The sequence below is a fragment of the Leiobunum rupestre genome, chromosome 8, assembly GCF_980474605.1.
Source record: "Leiobunum rupestre chromosome 8, qqLeiRupe1.1.hap1, whole genome shotgun sequence".
Classification (NCBI taxonomy): Eukaryota; Metazoa; Arthropoda; class Arachnida; order Opiliones; family Sclerosomatidae; genus Leiobunum; species Leiobunum rupestre.
In genome coordinates, this window is record NC_143391.1 from 6078341 (window position 1) to 6097725 (window position 19385).

At 40.3% G+C, this 19385-nt stretch overlaps 2 protein-coding genes across 3 annotated transcripts; one reads left to right on the top strand and one right to left on the bottom strand.

Moving 5' to 3' along the window:
- Positions 1-13800: 13800 nt before the first annotated feature.
- LOC149932223 (iron-sulfur cluster assembly factor IBA57, mitochondrial) lies at positions 13801-14983 on the bottom strand. The gene is made up of 2 exons (XM_090155934.1): positions 14243-14983; positions 13801-14180 (listed from the first exon to the last, which is right to left on the bottom strand). Exons 1-2 carry the CDS (start codon positions 14963-14965, stop codon positions 13884-13886), a joined length of 1020 nt encoding a protein of 339 aa, XP_090012060.1. The 5' UTR covers positions 14966-14983; the 3' UTR covers positions 13801-13883.
- Positions 14984-16252: 1269 nt separating this feature from the next.
- On the top strand, positions 16253-19221 carry park (E3 ubiquitin-protein ligase parkin). Of its 2 annotated transcripts, XM_090155524.1 has the most exons (11): positions 16253-16422; positions 16623-16815; positions 16889-17099; positions 17161-17279; positions 17350-17576; positions 17958-18094; positions 18152-18213; positions 18267-18422; positions 18491-18577; positions 18653-18776; positions 19025-19221. In XM_090155524.1, exons 1-11 carry the CDS (start codon positions 16409-16411, stop codon positions 19132-19134), a joined length of 1440 nt encoding a protein of 479 aa, XP_090011650.1. In that variant the 5' UTR covers positions 16253-16408; the 3' UTR covers positions 19135-19221. The 2 variants fall into 2 exon arrangements, with proteins under 2 accessions (XP_090011650.1, XP_090011649.1); XM_090155523.1 differs by having other exon boundaries at positions 16253-16815.
- Positions 19222-19385: the final 164 nt, after the last annotated feature.

A 19385-nucleotide genomic window follows, 5' to 3' on the forward strand; every position in this document is an offset into this window, starting at 1 on the left:
GGATTTCCGGAAGGGTCGGTGGGCGACGGATAATGCTTTCCGGTTGACTACGGCGGCACAGTGTGCCCTAGCAACCATACAATTTTGTCTAGCGGTGTTCCTGGATCTATAAGACGCCTTCGGCGGTGTTCATCACTAAGCGCTCCTCTGTTAGCTCCAACGTTGCGCCCTCGAGGGCAACCTTTTCAGCTGGGTGGAAAGCTTCTTAACAGATCGTACCTCCCAAGTGCGAGTCAACGGAGAGATATCGGCATCTTTTACGGTTAAGCAGGGCATCCCTCAGGGCCGCTCGGTAAGTCCCCTCCTCTTCAGAATAATGCTGGAGGGGATTCCCTTGCTATGTCCCAGGGCAGTCGACCAAGGTGAACACACAGATGATATCGCCGCCTGGATATGCGGTAGGAACTTTGAGCGTCTAAATACGACCCTGCAGGTTGCCCTGGACAATGTTTCGTCCTATGGCGTAAGATGAGGCCTAAACTTCCAGCCGCTGAAATGCAAATACATAGTTCTATCCATGATCAACCAGATTCCGGACGCTCATCAACTTCAGCTAGGATGCAATATCCTGTCGAGACTCGAGGGTGACGTAATAAAGATAGCTAGGGGTTACTATAGACGACAGTCTCTCATGGGCGGCCCAGATTGACGGGCTGATCTCGACTTCTCTGGGGCGTTTCAATCTTATGAAGGCGGTTTCGGCGACTGGCTGGGGGGCCGGCAGGAGCAGTCCTTAGACTGCTTTATACCCATCTCATTCGCTCCAGGATGGATTATTCCAGATTGGGAAGCCTGCTGTGGGGCGGTGGGCCTCCGTATGAGGGCATGGAGGTCCTGTTTCGCGGCTTTTTGGAGTCACACCGGGATCTCCGGTGCCAGCTGTGCCGGGTTACTAGGACTGCTGTGTGCTCGTCGTTCCCCTTTAGGAGCTCTCTCCAAAGGGTTTGCCTCTTTACCTACGTAGGTGGGGTGTTGGCTGCAGTTGCTACAGTATCCACTCTTAATCCCACGGCTGTGTGTGAAGTGGGAAATGGTCCACCCATTGCTGCACCTTCTGCTGGGTTGAGTGGCTTGCGTCAAAGGTGCGACCATCAGTAGTAGGGTACTACTACCCATGCTGGGTTTGTCACCTGTCCGGGCTCGGTGGACGCTGGCGTAGGACACTATGATGATAGACCTCCGGTGGTATGGTCTCTGTTACTAGGTACACCGGGCTATAAATTCTGACACACTGCTTACTAGACCTCGTTTTTGAGGGAAGGATTGTCTCCTATCGAGACTTTGGAACATCGCTTCCCGTTGGGACGTTTACCATTCCTCCTCAGGGCTTGGCGTTTGGCACAGGCTAACAACCTGAGCTGGCTCTTCAATACCTCCCATCGCCATTTGTCTTTCAAGGATTCGCCATCCTGGCAACAGCCCGTCGCGACGATTCTCTCGACTTGGCTCACTACCACTAAGGACGACAACAGTTCGGATATGCTGCGACATCTTTTCCTCGCGGCTCTAGAACCTCATGGAAAAAACGCTACAGTCATCTATACCGACGGCTCGTTGGCTGAGGGCTCGGGTGTGACGGGTGCGGATTTCGTGATCCCGGCTATCAATGTCGGCGCGACGTGTCTTGTGGATTCCGGTCATCCCATAAATAGGATTGAACTCTTCGCTATTCAAATGGCTTTGTCTTACGCGTCGGTCAACCTCCAAGGCATTTTGGTTATTCGAAAAGCACTCTCACGCAGCTTCACTCTCGTTCTACGAAACCTTTGGTCACCACCATTCACGACCTTTGTGATGGATACCATTAGCCCATAACTCTCCTGTGATGTCCGGCTCATGTTGGAGTTCCGGGCAATGAAATGGTGGACCGTCTGGCGGGAGTTACTAAGCTTCTACGCCCACCAAAGGTGTACTTCCTCCTCGCGGCAATTTCATCAGCATGGACTCAAGAGTGGTAAGTAACTACGACACAATGGCCTCTTCTGGACGCGAAGCCTTTTCCTGGCTCTCAAGCCATTATGCGGATAACTTTAACGCGGCGGGATGACACGCTACTCACGCGCCTCGGCTGTGGCAGACTTCCCACTAGGGCGGTTCTCCATCGCTTTAATCTAAGTCCCACGGCTTCCTGCGCTCGGCGTGGAGACGGTGGAGTCGCAGTGGATGACGCTTCACACGCCTTATTCGCTTGTCCATCGCGCCGGACGGCTCGGGCTTTTCTTCTTCGGGCACTTACGTCTAGGGCTCTGCCGACCAATCTAGTAGACATTTTCGTAAAACCATTCAAGCTTGACTATAACTCTTTTCGGACGTTTGTTTGGGCTTTTTGTATTACTGGATGCTATTGTAGTGAATGAGTCCCTCTCCTGTGTGCATGATGTGAAGGCTTCCAGCCATATACACCAACCTTTTACACATTAATCCGCCACCCCCCCCCCTCCAATGTTAAGGCGTCAGAGAGCCGCTGTATTATAACCTAAATTATATATCCCATGTAAAAATATTGTTTATAATTGCTGTAATTTATGTTATTCACCAATTTACAAGTGATCCAATCAACGCGAGGTGTACCTATAATTATCGCCTTTTGGGTCAAAATGTCACTTAACTATCTTGTTTTGGCGTCTGCGATAAAGACATCTGTTGAAAAAAGAGCTACTTTATGTCTAACCGACACTTGCTTTTATTCCCGAAAACGGTTTTTTATTGATTTGAAACGGTTTTAGGCGATTTAACCAGAGATGAATTATAATATTATAATATTATAAATTCCCTCTGATTTAACTAGGTTCACACTTATGGTCGAAAATGATTTGAAGAGCTTCGAAACCTTTTTAGACGTATCGCGTATGTGTGAACGTGGCTATAGTTGAATCGTATTCGTATTACCAAGCGTATTAGCCTCGGTATTAGCTCGTCGTATTCTCGGGCGTATTACAATCGATTACCATTTGGTTGCCTCGAATTGGTTTTTATTCGATTGTAACGTGTGGGATAGTTCAGTCCTCTCGTCCACGCCAACGGGGGATACGTGGAAACAAGGGTGGGGACACCAGTGGCGGAAGTAAGCCGACCACCCGTTGGGGGATTGGTGGTCGTCCTCACACGGCCATCCACAAACTCTGCCTCCCGGACGCTTGGGATTACAGGAGTGAGCCACTACTCCCGGCGTTGGCTCGAATTTGGAACTTTGAAGGGTGAGGTTTGAATCTCAAGCAGACGGAAAATAAAGTAAGCCCCTTTACAGAGTGGGAAATAAGGAACTTTTTAAAGTGAACCAGTGAGTGGCAATGACCATCGACTTAGCCTTCGACCCCGTGCCCTGAAATACCTGAGCTAATCCATAATATGTATCCGTAGGCCAAGTGGAATTAAAGGCCACACCGGCCTTCAAATTATTACAATTTCCGGTGCGAAATTATGACGTAGGGAATGAAAAGTCACCTGCTACTCGATTTTCGGGCTGGATTATCAAACACCAGTGGGACCCTTTTATTAATTGGGCCAGTGAACCCCTGACCCCTCAATTGAAAACCTTCGATTTCATTTTTAAACTGACCTAGACAATTTTTAACTGGGCATTTGCCTAGTCACACCGCCTTTTCTATAATATTCGAACAGCTAGATTGGTTTTGGTTGCGAATAGATGAATCAAGGAACCTTGTACAAGTGTGTAGCCGAACAAGAATCACGGAACTGAACAAGAATCACGGAATCGAACAAGAATCACGGAATCAAATAAGAATAAAAAAATCAAGAGTGGAATCACGGAATATTAAGGAATCATGGCGGAATCACGGAACCTGGCTAGAATCTAGAATCTTAGCAGAATCAAGAATCTTGATTCCAGATTCCTTGATTCGGAAGCTCGTGACGCTCGTCCAATGAAATTCGTACACAACCCTTCGTTAGCGTGTTTAAAGGCTAGCTGCGTTCTCCTTGTGTTTGTTGCTCCTAGGTTTAAATAGTACGAAGCGCTCTTCGATTACACGTTTAAAGAAGAGTAAAAAATTCGCCATTTTGGAAAATGACGACCAAACTTATAAAAAAGCTACATATTCACATACTGAGTAATACCATAAGTAACATAGTACTGTAAGTATGACACTTCCTATTATCCCAATGATAAATTTCTTAATGATAGTCTGTCTCAACAATGACCTTAAAAATCATAAATAATAATAATAATATTTATTTCGCAACACAAAGTTTGCAGGCAACCACAGAGGCAAAGCCTATACAGGGTGGTTACCAAAACAGTACAAACATTTAAAATAAATAATTTAAAAAACAAATACACAATATAAATTATACCAGATATAAATTAAATTATAAATAAATTAAGAATTTTGAAGATGCCAATCCGAAAAGAAGAACTCCGAGACCAAAGATCGAAAATGTTGAATTGAAAGAGAAGTGGCATTCTCCCGGATGTCAGCTGGCAAAAGATTCCAAGTCCGTGCACTTCTGAAGAAGAAGGAATTTTCTAAAGCAAAGCATCTAGCAAACTTTAGATTATACGTAGGGCAGGTCTTCCGGGTGCATAATGTCATTTTGTCATCTGTATTAAAGGTCGGTGACTTGACAATTTTCAAGAGTGTGACCATATCCGAAACACTTCTACGAACGGAGAGTGGCCAAAGGTGAAGATTTCGTAAGCGTTGGCTATAAGGAATATGAGCAGGCAAATAAGACCGAGGCGACTTAAGGTAGTAACTCGTGAAATTACACTGCACGCGTTCCAGTGCTGAATATCCTTCTTGAGATAAGGATTCCAAACTGGAGACGGATAGTCCAGCACTGGCAAGCACATCGAACGAAAGAGAGTGGTAGATGCAGCCGTAAAACCAATGGTTCTACGAATAAGACCACATAAGCGGCGAGCTCGATTGCTAGCGTAATTAATGTGGGAGGTCCACTTTAGATCTCTTGAAAAGACGACACCGAGAATCTTCATAGAGTACACACGGTTAAGTTGCATTTTTTAATATTGAGGGAAATGTTGTTGGCCACACCCCAATTGAAAATACTAGGGATGTTATCTTGCAAGTTCAAAAGATCCGCGGAAGATCTAATTGCGAGAGATAGGGTCGCTCATGCACGCACCAGCTTCGGAACAACAACTATTAAAGTAATTGCCGAGACACTAACTAACGTAGCATTGGGAGAATAGGACGTGTCATACTTATAGTTATTATGTATTAATATAAAATTGCAATTATAATTATAAACTAAAATTATGTTACTTTTTTAAGGCTAATATACTTCTCAATAATAATATGGTAGATAAATATACTACGTTCTAAAGTATTACTCGTTATGTTAAAATGTAGCTTTTTTCGCTCGGCTTTTTTGTAATTTAGGTCGCCAAGGCAAAATGGTGATTTTTTATCTTCTTTAAACGTGTGATAGACAAGAATTCGTAGAGGAGCGCTTCATACTATTTAAACAGTGAAATGTTAACAAATTATTTAATTATAGTATGTGGAAACTTTGGATTTCACTAAATTTATCGATTGACCCTGTTTCAATGCATGTTTCCCACTTTCCGGTACTATAAAGGTACGATTGTCAGGAGCCACGGCAGTCTGCTCGCGCGATTTAAAAAAAGTCGTAGTTATTTAAAATTATTTATCTACCTCAATTTATATTGCCTTAACATATTATATTTGCAAAACATTGACATTTTTTGTATTTTTTTTTTAAAAGCTGTTTTATTCAGTAACCGCGGAAGTGCTCCATGACTAGCTCCTCCTAGGCTCCTACGACTTAAGCATAAAGAACCCTACATTACCATGCTAAATGAGGTGCATTTGGCCCTACCTGCCCCCCAATTCCGCGGCTCCGGCTTTTATCTAATTATGTAGCTGACATGGATATTGAAAGCTTAATATGTGTTTTTTATATTAAAAATTCATTCTTCTGTTCCCTTCTGACAGAGGACGGAAAACACAACGCCATCTACATTATAGAATTTGTATTGTAACAATAAAATATGCTAGCAAACAATTTTCTTATACTGTAATAAAACATCATATTTAATTACGACCAAAAATTAAAATAAAGGGAAAACTTTAGTCAAGATTATTTAATTTAAATAATCTTGATTTAGCCACAAGCGGGCGTGACACGTAGAAGGTTTATCCATGGACTCTATTATACCTAATAGAGTCCATGGTTTATCTCTGTATAATGTAACTAAATACATTTCGGAGAAATGGGACTTCGGTGATATGAGCTTTCGGAGTAAAAGCAAGAATATGTCAATTCGGTGAAAAGGGAATTCGGTGATATGGGAATGCGGAGAAAGGGGAATTCGGTGATATGGGAATTCGGAGAAAGGAGAATTCGGAGATGTGTAGTAGCTTCGTTATGCATCCAACAGTCCACAGACTCCACACTCATTATGTGTGATACCAAAAGTCACATAAGTATAAAAAGTGAGTAAATTATACCTTATCGCTTGCTAAAACATCTAGCGAGAGCTAGTCTCACTATAGACTACATAACCTACTAGTTGGAATAGTACTAGCAACTTTATATTTAGTCTATGGTCTGGGGCGATTTTGACTCTTTGAAGGAATCAATGAGGTAGAATAAAATAATAGAGATCCAAATCCGCCTTCCAGGACCTACCGATCGCGGGACAGTATTTATTGAGTTGGAGAGTTGGGCCTAGTAATTGAACATAATTAAATCGTGTTGGCATCATCTATCGTGTTATTGAAAAACTAAACCTTAATATATTTCGCAAAAGTGTCTTCTTGTAGAAACAGATAGAGCCAACACGATTGGATAAAGTTGAAACTTAAAGGGATCCATCACTCACAACAGGGGGAGGCATAGGGGTAACATAAAATCCAGACTTGCAGTGTGCTTCAAAACCAATTTTTTGGTGACCCCTATGCCTTCCCCTGTTTTGAGTGAGGGATCCCTTTAAAGGGCAACGCAAGCTCTGTGGCAAAATAAAGAAAAATTAACGTGCTTTTTAACCCCCTACACCCCCCTCAGTACTGGCGAGACCACGCAGAGTTTACCGTAAATTTCGCACTTTGCATACATATTCACACAAATGCCAGCTCACTTGCGTTGGCCTTTAATCCTAATTCTCCTACTCAATAAAAACGTGTCCCGCGAATTTCAGATTTGTTTGGATCTCTATTTATTCTACCTCATTGGAAGGAATAGGCGGTTAAAGGGCAACGCAAGCTCTGTGGCAAAATAAAGAAAAAGTAACGTGCTTTTTAACCCCCTACACCCCCCTCAGTACTGGCGAGACCACGCAGAGTTTACCGTAAATTTCGCACTTTGCATACATATTCACACAAATGCCAGCTCACTTGCGTTGCCCTTTAAATAATAAATAAACCCCTCTCTGACTGTCTTGCCGTCCTGTTGAAAAATGCTAGCAGATCTATGCATAGAAAATTCTCACCATAGGCAGTATGAAGAGAAACCATAGACAAACATGCTTTATGACCAGTCGCAGCAGCACAAACTCTATAATCGGCTATGAATGATGTTATATTTAAAGGACTATTCCTTCATGCTTCGATTTACTCTCCCATAGACATACGTCCTAATTCTAAAACGCCTCACTCGACGGCGCTGGAGTGGAGAAAATTTAAAATTTTGATGACGTAGCTCGTATGTCACTTTTATCTCCCCCCCCCCCCTCAAATAGCTCTTTATATAAAATACGAGAGGTCACGGGATTTCGTCAAGGAGGATAGGAAGCATAGAAATCTCATAGGTAACTAGAATGCTGCCGTGTAACTGGCAAATGGCCCAAACGCCGTGGCAGACGAAGCCAGATCTCAGCCAATCAGAGCTCAAAGAGCGGTTCTGCCAAGAATTTAATGTCACCGGAGAGAATGACGTCACCTATCTCCCACTATAGTAACGGAACCAAGTGTAATGTTTATCGGTTTAATAAACATGAGTGAGATTTAAAGTAAAGTAAGTAAGTATTGCCTTGTAGAACGACACATTCCTTGTAATAGTTTTTTCATCGCGTTCAGCGGTGACCATAGGTCCATTTATAGCGATAATGCTGAATGGTTCTGGTTGAAAGTACGGAGATAGTTTATTCTGACGTTGTACTTTAACAAGAACCTTGTCGCCGAAAGACAGATTTCGGTGTTTGACGTTTGCTTTTTGTTGAAGATAACCGACGAAGATTGTTTTCCAACACAGCGGGAAAGAGAACAAAACCACGGAGAGATGTTCTTTACTTTATCTCTCCGCTTTATTTTATATGTTTTTTAAATGTTTTCCGCTCGGTTTTTAATATAAAAACCTTTTACACTGCGTATCAGTGTGTCACTAATTTACCAGCTTTCAATCATGTAACTTGTTCTCATTATTTTAATAAATATAACCAGTTTATCGTTTATTCGAGTCTCTTGATCATCACTGCGAAGCGCTGCTGCTACAAAACTTCAACACTTTTCGGTCATGATCAGTCTTCATCTTCTCTTTGGATGCGGCATCTTTGGCGTGCAACGCAGTGAAATCAGGGTTGGTGGAAGCATTCTCTTGAACTAACGAAGGGAGTTTATTCCGAAGTGAGCGACCGAACATGATCTGGGACGGAGGAATACCCGTGGTGCGATGAGGAGCTAGTCGATAGTCGGATAAGAATGTTTGAAGTTGATCCTTCCAATTTCCCCCAGTGATTTCTGAGATACGAAGACATTTGTCGAGAGACGCCATAAATCTTTCGGCATTGCCATTAGCCCTTGGCCAAATTGGGGTTATTTTCCTGTGATGAATTCCGAGTTGCGATAGATAGTTGGAAAAAGCATAAGAATTAAAAGGCGGGCCATTGTCTGTCTTCAGTTCGGTAGGTAGGCCAAAGAGGGCGAATATGCGGGCAAATACTTTGATATTTACGTCAAGGGATGTTGACGATACAACTTCAGCAATCGGATACCGGGAATGTTCGTCAATTACAACGAGCAGATACTTTCCATTCTTGAATGGTCCCAAGTGATCCGCAGCAAGATGAGTCCACACGCTATCAGGTAACGGCGTCATTTTCAGTGGTTCAGTAACATATTGAGGTGTTACGGCTAGGCAAGACATACACGAGCGTACTACTTTCTCTACCATTTGATCCATTTTTGGGAACCAAACTTTCGTTCGCAACAGTTGCTTCGTTTTTACAAGACCGAGATGCCCTTCATGTGCAATTTCAATTGCACGTTTCTGTAGGGTAGGGGGTAAGTAAAGGCGATGGCCCTTCAGAATTACTGTATCCACGACGGTCAGTTCGTGTTTGACAAGCGCCAAGGATTTGATGGTATCCCAGTCAATGTTCTTGTTCTGACATAAAGGGTCAAATTCCCAACGGTTCTTGATTAAACAGCTTACTGCGTACTGAGTCGTGGTGTCTTGGGATGACGCTTTAACAACCTCTTCGTGAGTGATTGCCTTGGGAATTGCATGAATGAGCAACATGCGAACATGACTCTCTGTGGCAGGTGACAAACATTTTTGTGATGTGTGTGGTAACGGATGTCTGGATAGATAATCGGCTGGATTTAGTTTTCCCGGTTGGTATTCTAGGGTTAGGTTGTAAGGAGCAAGCCTCAGATTCCATCGTTCAATTCGTGCTGATGTCTTAGCTTGTGGTTTTCCGAGTAATGTTAGAAGCGGTATATGATCAGTTACTACCTTGAACTCAGCACCATAAAGGTACAAATGATAATGTTCACAGGCCAACACTACCGCCAGGGCTTCACGTTCGGTTTGTGAATACCGCATTTCGACATCGGTTAAGGCTTTGCTTCCAAATGATATGATGTAATGATTTCCTGGAGTATCAACTTGAGCTAGAATCGCTCCCAAACCCGTTGGACTGGCATCTACATAGAGAACAGTGGTCTTGTTGCGGTCGAAATACGCTAACACCGTTTCCTTGGATAAGTGACCTCTCAATAACTGTAGAGCGTGATCTTGTTGGTTACCCCAAGCCCAGGTTGCATTTTTCTTTGTTAGCGCTCTCAAAGGTTCAAGGACATCCGAAAAATTAGGAATGAACCTTTCACAGTAAGTTGCCAGGCCCATTAAACTTCTGATTTCATCGGGCGTTGTTGGTGTTTTGATTTGATGAAGTGCCTCTCGAGGGGTTTACTTTTACACCTTCACGACTAAACACATGTCCATAAAACTGCAATTCAGGTTGTTTAAACAGACACTTAGATAAATTTAAGGTAATGTTGTTCTCCTCAAGTCGTTTCAGGACTTTTTCTAAGGCTTCGTCGTGTTCGGCGTCGCTTGTTCCGAATACTAAGAGGTCGTCTGTGGCGTTGACGGATTGATCGATGTCATGAATTAGGCGTCGTATGGTGTGGTGGAAGATTTCTGCAGCGGAGCTTATTCCAAAGCTGAGTCTCTTATAACGAAATAGACCTTTGTGGGTGCTAAAAGTCGTTATCGATCTCGACGATTTATCCAATTCTAATTGGCGATATCCTTTGTTAAGATCTAGCTTGGTAAATACCGTTGAGCCATTTAATTTATGTACTATGTCATCGATGGTAGGCATCACGTGGCGCTCTCTGATTATTGCGGTATTCGCAACAAAATCAATTCGACCGTTAACATCGAGATTCGGTTCAGAAGTAGCCTTCTTTAGGATTATCACAACCGGGGACACCCACGGTGTAGGTCCAGTGACCGGTTCAATAATATCATCCTGTAAATGTTGTGCTAATTCTTCTTCAAGTGCTTCCCTGAGGTGAAATGGAATGCGATGATGGGGTTGAGCAACTGGTTGGACGGATTCGTCAATAGCGAGTTTAACCTTAATATTTTTGGCTTTGCCAATGCCAGTGAACAGCTTTGGATATCTTTGAACAATAGCTTGAGACGTCAATAGGTTGATAGTTGGACGTAGATAGGCGTCACTAGGTAGAATGTTCAATTCGCGTAATGTTTTGTAGCCAATGATCGATGGTGATACTGTATGTGAAGTCCGAACCACATAAAAAGTAGCTAGGGTTTGACTACATGGTATTGAAACAGGAGAGGTAAATTGTCCAAGTAGTGGTAACGGCTTTTTAGAACCATATGGAAATATCTCAAGCTTCGTTCGTTCCAAAAATGGTTTATTGACTAGCGCGTGGTAGGTTGGTTGATTTAAAATATTGACACTTGCCCCAGTGTCCAATATGAACGCAATAGGATTAGTACCTATATGTATGGTTACTCGAGGTAAAGGACTAGAGCTTGGTAGATATTCTATAGTGCCATGGTGACACAGGAGACTGAAAAGAAATTCCACATCATCGGGACTCTGGTTGAGTTGCTGAGTTTGAACGGTATTGACTCGAGACGAAGATTTGTAGCCAAACTTCTTTTTAGCCGGAAGTGGTTTCATATGAGCTGAGCGGCAGACGGTGCTGAAGTGGTTTGGTTTCCCACAGTTGTGACAGGTTTTCCCATTGGCTGGACAGGTTCGATTTTGAGGGTGCGGATAGGTACCTCCACATAATCCACATTTAACAGTTTGTTGGTTAGAATTGCGATTGCTGTTATAAGATGATTTTGATTGGTTGGATGCAGAACTCTGTGTTTGTCGAAAGCCACGTTTAGATCGAACAAAAAGAGTATCTTCCTTATTGGTGGTAGCGAGATGGCTTGTTTTTTCAATGTTTTGTTAGCCTGCGATTCCGATTGTTCCATTAATCGTCCTTTTTGTAAAAGATTGGTGAGATTCAAAGTAGGGTCTTGTAAAGCTTTACGACGTAAGCTTTTGGAAGAGCACGTTTGCACAATATGCCGTTTTATTTCCAGATCCAAGTCCTCAAATTCGCAGAAGGTAGAAAGTGTGCGTAAGCGAATGTGATACTCATCGATTGATTAACCTTGATTTTGTTTAGCTTCTCTGAATTTAAATATTTCATAATCTACGTTATGTTTTGGCGCAAAGTAGTCAGTCAATAAGGTTTTGGCGTGGTCATAAACCGTAACCTCACTACTACCAGGTAATGCATAAAAAATAACTTCGACAGTCTCACCCACGCAGTGAAGGAGCAGAGCTTTCTGACGAATGGTATCTCGAACTCCTGAAGCTAATAGATAGTTATCAAAACGATTGCACCATTTCTTCCAAGCAGCATTGAGATTTTCCGGGTCGGAGTGAGTGTCAAATGGCAATACAGCCGGTAACGATAAAGCCATAATAAAATATCAAAAGGCAAAAATACTCTATATGCAACCTCTGAGTGGTGTGATAAACTGCCGGTCCAATATCTACGTCGTACGTCGTATACAGATAAAGTTACATACATTCCCCAGGACGAGCAAGAAAAAACATCTCCGTCGCCATTGTAATGTTTATCGGTTTAATAAACATGAGTGAGATTTAAAGTAAACACTAATTTTATTCATCTCCGTTATATGGCTTTTGTACTGTTCCAAAATCTGATCTAAAACTAAAACTAAAACTCCAAATCCAACTATCGGCGTCTGCTAATATTTCTGTCCCAAAATAACAGGGCCAATAATAAGCCTATCTATAGGTGGTTTTTTTTCGCCTGTTCTGGGTTTTTTGAGCAGGTTAAAAAGTGTAGCCATATGACGTCATTTTACTACAATTCTGTCTTGACGAAAAAAACGAGTTGGAGTAGAAAGAGAGTTTTTAAAGGTTAAAGGTTATTAATAAAAAGTTTCCCATCATATTTTCGTGAAACGAAATTTAAGCAGACGACAAAACTAGATTACTCCCTCTACACCTCCTTTCGAGGAGGAGTAAAAAGTGTAACCCTAATACTCCGGAACAAGCGAACAAAATTCGGGACAGGGTAAATCTTACCCCGAGAACAGGCGAATAAAACGTTTTAGGGTAAAAAGTTTACACTTTTTGTCCCCGGACAAGCGAAAAAAAAACCACCTTAAATATACAATCATTAAGATACTGTTCAGAACCCTACACCAAGGAGGATTATTATCCTCCTTGGCGGAACCACTCTACGGCCTCTCATTGGCTGAAGGTTCAAGGCGAACTGGCGTCAAGCTCGGCCGTAGGCGGCAGCATTCTAGTTACCTATGAGATTTCTATGATAGGAAGGGAGGCGAAGTAAGAGGGACGAACGCGCCAGCATCCTTGTAAGAAGCTTAGCGCGCGCTCGGCGGGAAAATTTCGGAAAAATGGCGGCAACACGTAGCGTAGCGGCAAGGTTCGTAGATAAAAATACGTAGCGGCCGCAATCTTGCCGCCATTTTTCCTCCCCCTGGCAGCAAGCTCCCACTGAACCAAAGATACTGTGTTTTAAAATACAGTATCCTTGACTGAAAGATTTACCTTTCTGACACACTTTTGGGTTGCACCAGTGTTGCCAATGTGTGGGTTTAACGATTTTTTTTGCTATGTGGGATAAAGCGATTTTTAAGCGAAAGTCATTGATTTTGTGGGATTTTTGACCTTGAAAAACCACATTTTTCTACGCTGGCAGCCGCCCCTTAGGCTAGTGCTAGCCTAAACATAGCTAGACACAATTTATTCGAAATCCTCGAATATTAACTGACTATTAGCTTTTTTGGGAATCAAATTGAATAAAAAAAATTGTAATTTCTAAAAGTATTTTAGTCTACGAAACTCAAAAATATTTGGCAAGTTTTGCTCTGAGTTTTGGGAGGGGGTTTGGCTGAAAATTTTGTAACTGGGCTGTGGGATTTTCGCTCCTCAAACATTGGCAACACTGGGTTGCACTACTTCCCTCACCTTCCACCCCAAGTAAAATACCTCAAAATTACTAAACATTACAAATACAATTTTTTAAGCAACTTATTTTTATTATACAATAGTAACCTAAATGAGTTCTGGGCAAAATATTTTAAATGACAATAAAATCAACATTACTTATGAATTTAAATTACTTAGCAACTTCAATAGGCCACCATGAAGGCTTTTTGACTACTATTTCTATTTTTTCAGTTTCAGTGTTTAAAAAAAGACTTTTAGAGGCTAGAGTCTCAGTTATTCGCATCAAACCAATTCCAACACCTCCAACAAAACCTCTAACTTTTCCTACACTTTTGCCCAATTCATTTTGAATTTCTGTTTTCATATTATTTATATTTTTGATTGCTTGCGATGAATCAGAGTTTAAAGTGAAAGGCATTATTCTTTTTCTAACAACCCCGGTATGATGCACTCTGCTGGTCAATTCCTTAAGTAATAACAAATAGAAATAATTACTTTAAATTAAAAAATATTTTATAAAATGAATACCTGTCCAATATAGCAGCCTTTAAAAAAGCTAACACCATTAAGATAATCTCCATTACATTCCAATGGGAAACAGTTTCCAGGGGGATGATTATCAATACCCTCACCAACTCCCGCTTCATAAATATGCTGCGTGTACTTTCCTTTAACTTGGGGTAAATTTGAAATATTTGGTATATCTATCTCTTTAGGAGCAATGATTCTGCAGCCCAATGAACGAATTCGGGGATCTTTGGTTATTAATATATCCTGGTATTTGTCAAAGTTATCAGTAACATCCTTGGACATTGACCACACATCTAAGGTGTGACTAACATAAATATCTATTTTCTTACGAACTCTATAGATTTTCAGATGCTTAACTATATTTTCACTAATACGACTATCACATTCTAAAAATAACTTATTCTGCGGATTTTCTTTATCTTTGTAAAGAAAAATGTCATATAATACACGACCTTGGGTGTTTAACATCATAGAGTAAATACATTGTAACTGAACGCTACTTTTGTTACCATTTGTCAAATGGTGTATGTCATTTGTTATTAACCCTTGCAGAAAAGTTGCAGTTTCATTACCACGAACTTCTAACACACTGCGATTATTTAATTTTTCGCAAAATTTTGAGAAATGGCTATTTTCTTTGCCATTTATACTCGAGAAAAACTTAGAATTGACTCTTTTACTAAAAAAACATGTTTTAAATTTAAATAGCATTGCTGTCATAACTTGACCTTAAGGAAGCTAGTGGTACTCTACATGTAATAGATAGTCTTTGGGCCAGCCTTGGAAATAAGCTATTTTTTTAAATGGTCCTTATGACCAGTGACCCCTTAGATTATTAATTATTAAACTGGTCCTTGTGACCAGTGACCCCCTAGCTTATTAATTATTAAACTGGTCTCATACAAAATGTTCTAAGGTCATTTTATAAGCTTAAAAAACTTATACTACATGTTTAGAAGTTAGATTATGTTGGTAACATTAATTTTACACGTATTCAAAATAGTTAACTTTATTTTATGAGTATCACAAGAATAGTACAATATAGTACTATCTCACCTAAGACTACTGCCATAGCCTAGAAGAACCTCGTAATTTACCGTATTATCTCTCTCTCTACTCTAGGCCCCGTAGCTCCAGAGTCCCCGGTCCGTTACCGCGTAGCCTACCGTAATCGGGGGAAAGGGAACTAGAGGATTGAGGCTTTGAGGGCAGAGGGGGTTCGACAGTTTCGACTCGTTCGTGGGATGCGAGTGAGGGACTCTGCATAAAGCCTCGACGTGCAGCCGCGGTACATAGAAATCCGGTTTATAGGGAAATCAAAATTAATAGCATCTTTGAATTAATAAACTGGTCATCTCCTATTATTTTATACATTGAATTGGGAATAATACTGCTAGAATTACAATTACGATTTCGGTTGCCATGGTTACGCGGGACCTGTTCTGAGAAGACTGTACGAAATTCATCTTTATAATTAGGCGGTAGCGCCATCTATATTTTGTAAAGTTATATGATTCGCGCAAAAATTCAATTGCAATATAGTTGCCACCACTAGAGACAGATGCCGCCACGGTTGAACGATATAGTTGAAAAAGTCTCCAAATTGAACGAAATTGGTCCCGCGCCAGCCAGATTTAGTTGTATCTCTATTTATCAAGGAGGATAGGAAGGGAGCCGAAGTAGGGGGGATGAACGCGCCAGCATCCTTGTAAGAAGTTTAGCGCTCTTGCCGCCATTTTTCCGAAATTTTCGAGCCGAGCGCGCGCTAAACTTCTTACAAGGATGCTGGCGCGTTCATCCCTCCTACTTCGCCTCCCTTCCTATCCTCCTTGAATTTATTCCCAACTCAATGATTTTATATTATTTGGAATTATTAAACTGGTCACCTTCTACTTTTTTGTTATTATTTCGAATTAATAAACTGGACACGGTGACCAGTGCCCCCCCCCCCCCCCCAAATTTTGAATAAATAAACTGGTCTGGGCAATTAATAAACCGTTATTTCCAAGGCTGGTTTCGGCCACGCCAACAGGGGGATATTTGGGGATATGGACGGGACACCCGTGGCGGAAGTATGACAACCACCCGTTGGGGTATTAGTGGTCGTCCTCACACGGCCTTGGAGGAATAAAACAAGTATACTTGACACGGCCTCCCAGACGCATGGGATTACAGGAGTACGCCACTACTCCTGGCTTAATTATTGGTTACTTCAATTTGTCTAGTCGTTCATTGGATTTTTTCTTCGATTCCAAACATAAACAATAAACATAAGCACATGTTTAATGGCGAAGGCCATATAGTTTAGCATGACTATATTTTCTTTTTTAGTGAGTGTTTTTAATAGAATTATGTCGTTATTTTTGCCCACAAACAGTAACAAACAAATTCAAAATGGATTGCGAGTTAATATAAAGTACGGGAAATTAAAAGTTGTTTCTCTTAACATTCAACCACATTGGACAGTGAAAGAGGTTAAAGAACATCTCCAATCGGAATTAAATGTACCTGCTGGACAGTTAAAAATCATTTTTGCAGGCAAACAGCTTGACGACTCTCTTCAAATTCAAGTATATAAGAGTACTTACTTTAAACTGCCTTAGCTATTTTTCAAGACTATAGTGCAGATATTTTCAATTATAGGAATGCGATGTTGGGAACCATACCATTCTAAATGCTGTTTGTGCCAAAGAGAAAAACCACACAGATTCATCAAACAATCAAACTGATCAACCTAGTACCAGTCAAACTGAATTTGACTCTGAAGAAACTTTAAAATGTATTCACCCTCTAGTCGAGTCAGTTCTTAGGTTACAGCACACTGATGAGGAAAGAAGCGATATAAAATTAAATGGTAGTCTTTTCTATTGATCACTTATATTGCATTCAACTAAATCACCTAAAAAATTTTACAGACCCTAAGAAAATACACTTTTTTGTGTATTGTAGTAATACAAAATGTAACAAAATTTGCCCTGGTAAGCTAAGAGTAAGGTGTAATAAATGCAAACAGGGAACGCTAACAGTTAATAAGGCAAGTTCTTTTAATATATGCTTGAATTAAATAATCAACAAATAAATAGGAATTTGTTTAACGTATATAGGATCCTGATTGTTGGGATGATGTTTTAAATCCTTTGAAAATTGATGGAATTTGTCACAGTGAACACTGCGATGGGAACTTTGCGGAATTTTACTTCAAATGTGCTTCTTATCATCAACAAGATAATTCTTCAAACTTAATGAATATTGAAGAAGGAAAATGTATACCTTTACAGCACATTAAAAATAATTTTAAATCAGTGCCATGTTTAGCTTGCACAGATATAAGGTATTGATTATAAGTTCTAAACTTATGGTACATGTTTAGACTAAACATGTACCATAAGTTTTTAATTATGTTCAGTAAGTGTGTCAGCTTGTGGAAATAATATCTGATAAGTGAAGTGAATATCCATCATACCTAGAAAGATAACATGCCTCTAGTGATAAAATTACGCAACTTAATAATCAATAACCATACGGTGGTCTTACGCCTTGGCACCTCTCTCTGTATGACAATGACTAAAAATGTGTTGTCATTTCCTCTCACATATCAGTAAACATTTTGCAATAGATAGGAAATTGACATACTTATGTGAAACATAATTATAATCTTATGTTTATACCAAAAACATTTGCAGGTTTTTCATATTTTTTTTGTTTTCTTCAGTCAAGTTATTTTAGTTTTTCCTTGTGAACAAGGACATGTCATATGCTTAGACTGTTTTCAAGATTTTTGCAGTTCTCGATTACAGGAACGTAGCTTTGTGTTATCAGAAAATTACGGCTACACTCTTTCTTGCCCAAGTAAGCCAAGTATTTTGTATATTGGTTAATTCTATTTTAAAAATGATTTTGTATTAGTTCAGTGTGAAAACTCTTTCATTAGTGAACCTCATCACTTTAAACTTTTAGATCAAGATCAGGTAAAAAAAATATAAAATTATTTTATCAGCCTAGACAGTTGTTTTATCTTTAGTACGAAAGATTCCAAAAATTTGGAGCCGAAGAGTGCCTTTTAGCCTTGGGAGGAGTATTGTGCCCTCAAATAGGTTGTGGTGAGGGAATTATTCCAGACCCTGACTGTAGAAAAATTACTTGTGTGGGTAGAGAACAAGGAGGACAAGGATGTGGGGTAAAATATTCATTTAAACTAAAAATTATCAAATTTGTTTGATTTACAATTTTTCTTGTTTTTTTTAGTTTGTCTTCTGTAGAAATTGTTTACAAGGTTATCACATTGGAGAATGTGTAGAAGAGTACTTGAGTGATTCAAACACAACTGGCAAAGTATGCATTATTATTAAAAAGTAGGTGTACCAAGATCCAGAAAAAAAAAACAATTTTTTTCTCTAAAAAAACCAGAATGACTTTTTTGTAAATGGAGCCCTAGGAGAAATGTCAAGGTGGGAAGAAACTGCTTCCAAAAACACTATAAAAGGAACAACAAAACCATGTCCAAAGTGTCGTACACCAACCGAGAAAGATGGTAAATGTTTTTCATTAAAGGGCAACAATAGTTGGTAAAACTACATTGCAGAACTGCTAAAATGACAGTGTCACCAAAGAAAGGGGAAACTGAAGAATGTAGTTCTAAGTGTTTGTTCTACACTAGAAGTATGATGTTCAGTCTTCCAGTGCAGTTTCAGTACATTCTGTAACTTAGCTTTCCAAATGCCACTTTTGTTCTCCTTTAAGTCATGATATTTAGTGTAAACTTTCTATTTGATCTTATAGGTGGTTGTATGCATATGGTCTGTAGTAGACCCCAATGTTGTTATCATTGGTGTTGGGTTTGCCAATCAGAATGGACAAGGGAATGTATGGGTGCCCATTGGTTTGCTTAATAGTTATTTACATCACTAATTTGGATATTCAAATATTTCCATAGCCTATTCTTTACAAATAAACTACTTATAAGAGTAACTTTTGTAAATATTTTACTTCAACCCTCTAGCGACGTCAACAAAATATATTTTTACACAATTCAACTCTGGTATCGCTATAAAAGGCGTTCAATACTTAGGTTGAATAGTTTCGAAAGTTTTGTGCTTGAATTTGAGCAGGTTAACTGTCCACTTTTACCATCACCTCTGGT